This window comes from Eurytemora carolleeae, unplaced genomic scaffold (genome assembly GCF_000591075.1).
Source record: "Eurytemora carolleeae unplaced genomic scaffold, Eaff_2.0 scaffold107, whole genome shotgun sequence".
Taxonomy (NCBI): Eukaryota; Metazoa; Arthropoda; class Copepoda; order Calanoida; family Temoridae; genus Eurytemora; species Eurytemora carolleeae.
In genome coordinates, this window is record NW_019396413.1 from 5,700 (window position 1) to 16,979 (window position 11,280).

Below are 11,280 nucleotides of genomic sequence, written 5' to 3' on the forward strand. Positions count from 1 at the left end.
TGCTTGGAGAGGAAAATGGGCTTATTGTGTACTTTACCTGGGGGACATGCACTTAAAGACGTAGATTAAATAGTACTTAAGTACATGTTCTTCCTTATCCCTCAAGTACACGGGTATTAGAAGAAATAAAATGTCTTGTTTTCTGTTATTCTGTATTTTTTAATCATGTAATTGAGTAGAAATCTGCAGTAACCTAGTTTATTATTATAGTTATTATATTATCATTTTTAGGGATTAGAGAAAGAAAATTTTTAAATTTTGTAATTTCTCTTATCCCTAATAAAACAATGTGTTAAGTTGTTTTTATTTTAGCTTTAAATCTTTTTTTTGGATTTAATTTTTTTATTTTCTTCTCAAAACACACTTTGTTGTAAAAAAAAATGGGTGATAAACTTTTAAAAAATTCGATAGTTATAAAATTTTATATTTTTTATTCTTTTATTTCACTTATGGGGCTGATATTGTTCCCGTTCTTGAGACATCTGTGACAGTACTTAAAAATTATTAAAAAGTATTTTTTTTTTAAAAATTAAATTATATATTTTTACGATATTTTTGTATAGAACATTTTGATTCTTGGTTTGGATTGGTGTTTTCAAGCTAGAACCTATCTCTGGCAGATTCAGGAGAAAAGGTGGGTTTTCAAACAATTCTTAAAATCAAGTTATTAAAAAGTTCTAATTTGTGAAAATTCGTTTCCATGATTGTTTTAACTGCTGATAAAAAAAAATTAAAAAATATTTTTCCTATCTTCCAATTGTGTATTGTGTATCTAGGTTACCAGGTACAGGTGTGGAGGTAAGTCAGGTTGACCTGCAGGGTTTCCAGAGAGATCTCAGATCTCTCCGACAACTGGCAGAACTGGCTCCTTGGCTTCAAGATAGGTAAACTTTCTTCTTTCTCCACTTTCTAAATTTCTTTCACTTCCATTTTCTCTCCTTCCTACCTTTCTTTCACTTCTTTCTTCACCACTTTTTTCTCTTCCATCTTTTCCCATTCTTACCTCTCTTTCACTTCGTACTTATCCACTTTCTACCTTTCTTTCACTTTCTACTTCTTCACTTTTCTTTAACTTTCATCTTCTCCCCTTCCAACCTTTTCTCTCACTAAGTTCTTATCCACTTTTCTTTAACTTTCATTTTCTCCCCTTCCTACCTTTCTTTCACTTCCTAGTTTTCCACTTTTCTTTAACTTCCATTTTCTCCCCTTCCTACCTTTCTTTCACATAGTTCTTATCCACTGTCTACCGTTCTTCACTTCCATCTTCTCCACTTTTCTTTCAATTCCATCTTCTCCCCTTCCTACCTTTCTTTCACTTCCTACTTCTCCACTTTTCTTTAACTTTCATCTTCTCCCCTTCCTACCATTCTTTCATTTCCTACTTCTCCACTTATCTTTAACTTCCATTTTCTCCCCTTCCTACCTTTCTTTCACTTTGTTCTTATCCACTTTCTACATTTTATTAACTTCCTGTTTCACCACTTTTCTTTAACTTCCATTTTCTCCCCTTCCTACCTTTCTTTCACTTCTTACTTCTCCACTTTTCTTTAACTTTCAGCTTCTCCCCTTCCTACCTTTCTTTCACTTCCTACTTCTCCACTTTTCTGCAACTTCCATTTTCTCCCCTTCCTACCTTTCTTTCACTTCCTACTTCTCCACTTTTCTTTAACTTTCATCTTATTCCCTTCCTACCTTTCTTTCACTTAGTTCTTATCCACTTTCCACCTTTCTTCACTTCCATCTTCTTTGCTTTACACCTTTCTTTCACTCCCTTCTTCTCAACTTAATACCTTTATTTCTCTTCCTTCTTCTCCACTTTATACCTTTCTTTTTCTTCCTTCTTCATTTTCTACCTTTCTTTCTCTTCCTTCTTCTCCACTTTATACCTTTCTTTCTCTTCCTTCTTCATTTTCTACCTTTCTTTCTCTTCCTTCTTCTCCACTTAATACCTTTCTTTTTTCTCTAATTTCTACCTTTCTTTTTTCTTTTCTCCCCTTCACCATATTTCTTAATTTTCAAATTATTCCCCCCCACCTTTTTCCCTCCTTTCTATTGAATAACTCCCCCCTGTTTTTCATATTACCATATCCATTTCTTCTAGTCATGTAATAATATTTTTTTATTAAAAAAAATGTTACACTCTTGTTATAATGTTGAGTTTTTTAGCTCTATTTGTTATTGCTAGGAGCCCGCTTTTTCTCTTTTAAACCGTCTTATTGTTTTCCCTCAGTTTGCCCTTTGGGTGCCAGGAGGGTTATAACTTTCCGGTCTCTGGTGCAATAAAAATATTCTGAACTCAGGCAGAAAATCGGTTCGGGGTCAATAATTCTTTTGGTTTTATTTAGAGAAAATGATAGAGTAGCAATGTAGTATTATACTCTGATAGTAAATGGCGAGATAGATAGATAATTGTAGCATACACGAATTATAGATAAATGGATAGGTGGAAAGGTGGATAGATGGATAGATGGATAAAGATAGATATAGATGGATATAGATAAAGATGGATATAGATGGATATAGATGGATAAAGATGGATATAGATGGATAAATAGACAAATGGATAAATAGATAAATAGAAAAATAGATAAATAGATAAATAGATAAATAGATAAATAGATAAATAGATAAATAGATATTATTTTTACAGCGTTAATATTAATTTTAAATATTTATTGATAAACCCCGCTAGAAGGGTTAGCATTTACTTTTTCTATTCCACGCATTCATTTAATTTTGTTTTTCAACAAGAAATCATTCATTTAGAATAAAACTTTGTTTTCAAGAACTAAACATTTCTTAACAAGGAAATTTCACCCAAAAGTTTTTACAAATAAGTTTTAAAATATTGCTAATATTCGAGTTTTGGTCGTTAAAGTAAACATGAACTTTTAATAAAAAGACTGAACAAAGAATGATTTTTTATTTAATAAATATTTTACAATTATAATTCTAACTTTATATTTGAACAGTTTAGACACTAGACGTACTTTATGGTGTTTTATTTCATGATATATTTATTCAATAAATAATCGATATTAATTTTATACTGCCATTTCTTTTATTTCATTTTTGATAATTTGAATAAATTTAAGTAAACCATAATTTTATCTCATTTTTAGTTTTGCTTAATATTTTTGGATCTTCTTTTGCTTTTTTATTTTTTTTTCAAGAGAAGAACTTGCATAAAATAATAATCCCTGCAACAGGTTTAAACTGCAATGCATTTGTCATTATTTCGCTCAGCATTAAATTTAAAATGATTTGTTTTTTCTATTTTTTCTAGTACCGGAGTTATTAAGTAGGGAGAAGTCGTTAAACTGACTACCCCTGGTTCAAAGCCTGAATCAAGTCTAAGGTGCATGCGGTAATGAATAAAAGAGTGAATCAGTGATTCAGGATTTGTACCGGTGGTAACTAGTTCAGCGACCTCTCCAATTGATAAAATTAAACTTGGTTCAAAATTTCTAAAAAATGAAATGGCTAAATGAGAAATTTTTTTTGAATATTTTGTTGTATTCAGGGTTAGTCTACAAGAGGGTGTATTGAGGATAATGGCTTGTGCTGCTCCTAGCAGAACACAGCATCTTCTTGAGTACACAGGACTCAGGTAAACAGTACAGTACACAGCACAGTACAGTACAGCACAGTACAGTACAGTACAGTACAGTACAGTACAGTACAGTACAGTACAGTACAGTACAGTAAAGTGCAGCACAGTAAAGCACAGTTTAATGTTAGATTTCGTTAGAATAGCATATCACTGAACATCAACATCCTCTTCAATTTGATATCCTAGAAGAAAGTAATTTTAAGAGTGTTTTCCAGTGGCTCATAGCTTATGTTTTTCGGATTCAAAGTTTTCAACTATTTATCTGATTTTAGATTCGCTGTACGCCCTGGGTTAGTTTGTATGGGTGGGAGGGAGGTGGGTGGTTACCTGGGGGAATGGGAACACGCCCTCGCTCTTGTCATGGCGTGCCGGTACCTTCCCATCCAGCTACTTGCCTCACCTGGAGAGAGAGCAGGTACAGTACAGTGTACAGTGTTTAGTGTTCAAAGTTGATCTACTAAACTTAAATCTTTACAAATACTTTAATCAAGACAGTTAAAATTGATTGATTAAATAATTTCTTTCATTAAAATTGATAGTTAAATTTCTTTTTCGACAGATTTATTTTAAATAAAATGATAGATTGACTGATTGATTAATAAATGGATTTATTAATTGATTAAAGGGATCGATTGATTGATTTATTGATGAATTTGTTGATTGATTGATTAATTGATTAATTGAGTTATTGATTGTTTGATTGATTGATATCTGATGTCCAGGAATGTTGACAGAGGCCGGCCGACTGCTGGAGAGGTTGGGAGATAAACGTAGGTTTGACGAGGTCACTGCTCTACTCAAAACCTTGCCTACTAACTATATGTAAATAGTGCCATTGATAATGCATGTATTCGTTCCTGTATTCCCCNGATAATAGTTATTTATCTAGACTTATTTAATCATTTCGTTGAAATCTCTTATTCTACAGAAAAGACAGTATAGTATAGTTAATGCCTATACAAGTTGACGTGTCGTACTTTTGCGATAGTATTAAGTATGTAAAAAGGTCTCTTGAAAAATTACTTTTTTCCATTTTGACCTTGTGTGTGTATTAAGTACAAAATACACAATTGTAAACCTCAGGCTGAAGTTAAAGAAGATTTTCAGAATTTTTTTAATTTTTAAATATAAAAATTGCCTTACGTAATCAAATGTTCAACAGGCCCAACCGTCTTAGACCGGTTTTAGGTTTTTCTACAGTGGTAGGCGATTATATATCAATACAATGAAAACTACTTTCGATTTTAATTTTGATTTATATCAAGCTGTTCAACAACATGGATACACAAACACAGAGGTCAACAGAAGCTCTCAATTAAAAAAGCTTCTCTTTAATTACTTATAAACTTTTAATTTGAAAAAAAGCTTGTTATTAATCAAACTTAGATAAAAAGTCTCTTTTTTGTATTAATATAATCGCCTACCACTGTAACATAACTTACAAATTGTCATCCAAATACGTAAACTTGAATTGAAAATTAGAAAAAACGAAGAACCTTAACACTAGTTTATACTCTGCATAAATACATGTGTATGATCAGAGAAAGAGCTACTTTAGTCTCATGTTAATTAGTTAACCCTGTATTCTCTATTCTTCTGCATATACAGAGTGTCCCACGAAACTTGACAGTAGAAGAAAGACTTAAAGGTCGTCTTTGGTCTTTGAAATAATTAGGCTGGTCATTGGTCAAACTACTTTTAAATGTATGATTCGTGAAACAATTATGAAAAAATCTGCTAGTTATGAATTTTCAAAATGTGATCCGACTTTTTTTGTGCTGTCAATATAACCGGAAATACTAAGAATTGTGTTCAGATTTCAATTTATTAATTCAAATCAAAATTATCAAAAATCTGAAATTCTTCATTTCTCCGTTAATATTGAAAGCACAAAAAGGCGGAACACATTTTGGAAATGACAGGGCTTTAGGATTATTTTGTGATTATTTACTCCAAAATTATACTTATAAAATTAGGTTTACAAATGCTGCAAATTATTCTAAGACCAAAGACGACCTTTAAGTCGTCTGTCTACTAGCATCTTTAGTGGGACCCCATGTGTATTAATGTTTAACTCTTAATAACAATGCACACTCGAAACTCTCTCTTACAATTGTTATGTTGGATTTTTAAAGTTATATTTTTCGCAACGCCCCAATGCATATATCAACGTAAAATGACAAAATGTTTATAGTGGCCTCATAATTCCCTTATTGTTGGAATTTCAAATTATAATCAATTTTTCTTGATTTTTTTGTTTCTTTTGTTGTCTTTTAATCTAATAAAATACGTATACTTAAAGATGGGCACGTACGACTTTTTTAATTTCGTTCGTTCATCGTTTGTGAACGAGCCATTTCGTTCGATTTTTTCAATCATTTAAAAAAATTGATTTCGTTCGTTCTTAAAATTATCGTTAATTTTCCGTTTACTTCGTTCGTTTTCTCGCTGAAAGATTGTTCAGTTGAAAACGTACATTAATTCAAATCGTTCCTTCAGTAAAAATAAATCGATCATTTTTAAATCGAAAAAATCGTTTGTTTAGTAAAAAACTATCGTTTTTTAATATTTTGGAAAATTAGTTCGTTTAGTAAAAACGATCGTATTTTCAAGTTCGTTCAAACAATTTAAAATAATTTTTTCGTTGTTTTTAAAAAGTTCATTTTTCAGTTCTCTAAACGATCCATTTCGTTAGTTTCTTTTCTGAACGACGCCCTTTCCCACTAAAAACTTTCGTTCGTTCTCAAAACTTTCATTTGTTCAGAAAACAATTCCAATCTGTTCATATACTCCAGTTAAGTTGTAAACAATATTATATCTAACCCGTATGACCTTATGCTCTTGTAATGCAAGTTATAAAAATAAGAAGTATCGTTCTCTATAAACTTGTTATTAATGCTTATGAATAAAAATGTTTGTATAGTTGCTGGTTAGTTTGGTGCGGGTGAAATCACGGTGTCGCATCAATTGAACTAATGATCGATTGGAACGAATAAATTATTAAGTACAATAGGTGGCAACGCAGAATGCGTACACTCTCAGTTCAAAAGTGTTTACTAAATTTACTAAATTACAAAATTATAAATAACAATTATAATTTTAGACTTAAGTGATTAACTTACAATAAAATATTGCAATTTTATTAGTTTTTATTTTTTGTTTAAATACTTTTTATTTCAATGTCTTGACTAAATAAACGGGTTAAAACTAAGCATATTACAGAAATGTGCATAGACATATTTGAAAGGGAATTTACTTGGGGTGAATTTGGAAACACGTGAGAAATATACAAAAATGCCAAAGAAAGTGTTTTAATGATTGAATTAATAAAAAATCTAAATACACAGGGTTACCCACAAAGGATGAGACTGCAAAGACAATTGAAAACTCAATATGACGATTCAAAATTCAAATTAAGTTTTCTAAAATGTAGTATTTTTATGGAATATTTAATGATTTGGCAAAGAAGGAAACCAGTTGACAGTGTAAACTGGTTAAACAGTTGCAGGTAATCATGAATATAAAAATACAGATAGTATAATACACTACATTCGTCTTTAAAGTCTCATCCTTAGTGGATAACCCTGTATATTATATATAATTGTAGGTAAGCTGTCTCTTACTTGTTACATTTGCCACTTGTGACGTTGTGTATAATTGGTCCATTCCTCTGTAATATTGTACTTAATAATCTAATTGGTTTGGACTAACGTTAGGAATGACTGGTCCTTTTGAACAAATATTTGTTCAATCGAACTAATTTTTCATATTTTTAAAAATTACCCCCTTTCAAGCTTTAAGTATATATTCACACAAAAAATCAAAATCTCATAGTAAAAAAATTATCCAAAATTAAAAGATAGCAGGAAGACGAGAGAAAAAAAAAACAAGAATTTATTATAAGGGCTAAAAGTTAGTTGTAACCAAGAAATATAGTTCCTTGGTTCTAACCCTACTTTTGAACATTGATTTGACTCCTACGACGACCTTCTATAGTCGTAATCCTCTTTTATTTAACTGCTCCGTGGGGGCTTAAATACTGCCGGTTTAGTTTCAACTTTGGACTAAAAACAATGTTAAAACACTAACCAATGATTTTCAATGTCAAATAAAAATCATTAAGAGTAAAGCTTCTAACACGTCTCAGTTTGAGTTAATTAGTTGTGTTTTACCCCTAAACAAAAATGTTAAATTAGTATAATTTGTAAACTTGCAGTGTGTTTCATATCATATTAGATTATCTTCAAGATTTAAAGCCAAAATACTCACATAATACTCCAAAAACCTGGGATTTACTGATTAATATCCTAAATCTCAATTGAGTGATACAAAACGATCTTATATTATGTGAGACACCCTGTATATGGTTTATCAATTTTTGATGTTATACTAATATTGCTTTCATTACAATCACAATTAAGAATTTAATTTTATTACAGGTTATAACAAGTCGAACGAAAAAATTCATTAAGTGACACTAATAAAACTATGGAATAGATACACGACATTTAAATCAATTTCATATGTTATTGATGTTTCTATAAAGCAAATCGGTCAAAGAGAATAGAATATATATTAGAGGGGAATTTAGAGAATCTCTCGGTATGAATTTTTTCAGTCCCTTTCAGCCTGAAAGGGAGTTCAAAGTGTACAAATCATGTAAATGTTCACAAATTATATGCAGTAGAGTACATTAATACAGTATGTTCCCTTGGCTATCCATTTCAATTTCGAATTCTTTAAAGCTGTTAAATAAACTTTATAATGAATTAAGTGAATAAAAAACATCATTTGATTAATAGTTATAACGGAAAATCATCGTTTGTAAAGTGAAAGGCATAAAGTCTATGTGAAATGATCATTGGTCAATTCTGAAACCAGCCTATTTCATAATTTGGTTTTCTTTTAATATTAATTTTAGAGTTTTTATAAAATGATGTTCCAGGGCCCAAAAGGTTATATAGCATAAATATGTGAAGTACACCTGCAGTATGGAAACAGTACAACAAAATGACCGTTTTACACTTTTTTCTAGTAAATTCCCCTCTATTATATATTCTATTCTTTTTGAAATCGGTTTACCAGTTCTACCAGTAGCCTAAAAATCAAATAATTAAGTGAAATATGTCGATTTCATTGGACTATTTTAAAATTAAACCTGAAAAGTGAAAAAGTCGTCTTCCTAATCCACAATTAGGGAGTCTCACTGTATAACTTTTGCCACTCAGATTCAGCTCGCATCTTTTAACCCCTAGCTTGACATTACTCGAAATAAAGTTTTAATTCTGAACATCCATGTTTTGTTCTGGGACTGTAACGACGACCTTCTGAAGACCTAAATCCTCATGTATCAAACCGTAAGTCCTCGTAATTTTCCATATTAATACATAAGAGACATAAGTACAATTAAAAGGGACTATTTACGTAATTTCAAGAGATCCTCAATAGCGTCCTTTAAACCTTTGACAAATCAAGGAAGAAACTCTTGCAGTTGTTAACAACTTTGTTCCAACCTGATTTTGAATAATTACTTAATAACACTTTCCAGAAGTCCCAGAAAATAAATATTTTCATCTCATTTTGTTGATACCTAATTGCTACCTAATTTCAAAAGTCACAGTAAAGTTGTTATTCTGTAAAATACTGTATGATTTGTCTAGAATATCTGCAAGATGAACAGTAAGGAGGAACAATTTATCATTTTACAACAGCTTATGCATTCGAAACTTAAACAAATAAATTATGAACATAGCAGTCTAGCAGACCAAACAAAAAGAGAATATCTCTAAAAATTTTAAAAATATATAAAGAAATTAAAAAATCATTTACAGACGACCTCGAAATATTCTATGTTTATCTATATGATAAAACAAGACATTCGTATATATATGTTGCGTATCAATTGATTTCAGCTCAATTGCTGGATCAATTGAGCTGAAATTTGTTAAGGACACTCATGGGGGGCCGGGGGGTGTTATTGGATAAAAAAAATTGACATTTTTTTCCCGAAAATATTTTATTTTTTTTTTTCAACATTTTTTTAAGCTAGTTTATAATAAATAAAAATTACTGTTTTAAATGATCGATCCCTGAATGATAAAAAATGTTGTTTTAAATGATATATTTACATATTAATTACGTAACATTTATAAAAGATTTAACCATAGCATTACAGCATTTTCAAAAAATATGCTATTTTTTGGTTTCAAATTGGTTTATATTAGGATAAAAGTAAATTTTTAGCTAGATACATGATTACACATATATATATATATATATACCTATATATAAATTAAAAGGAAAAACTGTATTTCACATAAAAGATATAAAAATTAAAATTAAGTAAGCAATTTCCGCAAAACCAATTAATTTAGAAAAATAAAAATTTATGTATATAATATTGATATGATACTTTTTATGATTGTACTATAATTGACAGGTCAGATTTTTTATCATAGAAGTTAAAATTTTATTATTAAATTAGATTTTTGAGCAGTTTTGGCGACAGCGTGTAAGTGCGAATGCACAATTCAATTTCGAAGCATACGAGAAGAAATATATTGTAAAGGTGAAAAAATTAATACTGCACTTATATCTAACGAAGCCAATGAAGCAAAAACAATTTGATCTGTATTTTTCAATTAACTAATTGACATTCAATTAACAGCTTACAGAAAAAGTACCCCGGTTGTCTTTATTTAGCACTCAGCTTGTCCCAATGAACCAAATTTACACTTTGTAGGAGTGTAAACGGAAAATATTATAGGGTTTAATACAGGGTTACCCACAAAGGATGAGACTTTAGAAACGGAATTGGTACTTTCCCTGTAAACTCTAAAATTATATCGCACAGAGCAGATTCATGACTTTCAAGAGTTTTTTTATTGGATTTTTGACTATTTTTCTACAGATTGATATTGCGTCTTTTTGAATAGGATATATTGTTGCGTTGAATATTAAATATAGAATAACATACAATAGGAGCAACATAATATTGGATTTTTCAACTTCTCTGACCACAAGTGGAGGGGGGGGGGGGTTGTACCAAGAAATATGAAGTGAAGAAAATATCAAATTCGTCCAGAGCTGGAAATAAATGAAGCCGTAGTTGCGCCCATAGTTTCTAATTCAACTACTTCTCTCTTATTCATAAATTTCTATCTCCTATCAATTAAAATTTTGATGCAGATATTCAAGGACTTTAAAAAAATAGAATTTGTACTTTTTGATTTGAAAGCTTTGAGAAATCCAATATGTTGTGGCTTATCAACAAAAAAAACATTGTGTACACTTTACAGGGTTATCTCCAAAAGATGAGATTTCAGAGACGACTACACGGAATTCCTTTTGGCTTGTATTCTTATATACTTTGTTCCCTGCAATATTAAACTTGTTTCTATCTTTGTTAAATTATCTATCTTTTTTCCCCGAGAAGACCAATAAAACCGACAGATTATTCTAAAAGAATTTTAGGTTGTCATTTAAGTCTTTTCTTTGAAGTTAACCCTATATATAAAGGGTTAACTTCAAAGGATGAGACTTTAGAAAGGACTTTTTCCAACTCAATAAATAAGCCATTTGATGCCAAAGAATCTGTTTGGCCAATTTGAGGCAGAAGCCTTAATTGAACCTTGGAACTATTAAACTGTAAGAGCTTCAAGTAAAGT

General features: G+C 30.4%; 1 protein-coding gene and 1 long non-coding RNA gene across 2 annotated transcripts; both read left to right on the plus strand.

Moving 5' to 3' along the window:
- Positions 1–563: 563 nt before the first annotated feature.
- LOC111702833 (sterol regulatory element-binding protein 2) lies at positions 564–4,472 on the plus strand (the record flags this gene model as incomplete). Its single annotated transcript, XM_023474615.1, is given in 5 exon segments — positions 564–634; positions 777–884; positions 3,524–3,610; positions 3,886–4,028; positions 4,336–4,472. Coding segments are annotated over 5 exon segments (513 nt in total), but the record flags the coding sequence as incomplete, so codon positions are not given.
- Positions 4,473–4,488: 16 nt separating this feature from the next.
- On the plus strand, positions 4,489–6,538 carry LOC111702834 (uncharacterized). Its single transcript, XR_002765502.1, has 2 exons — positions 4,489–5,923; positions 6,378–6,538. It is a non-coding gene; the product is annotated as an uncharacterized LOC111702834 (long non-coding RNA).
- The last annotated feature ends 4,742 nt before the right edge of the window (positions 6,539–11,280 follow it).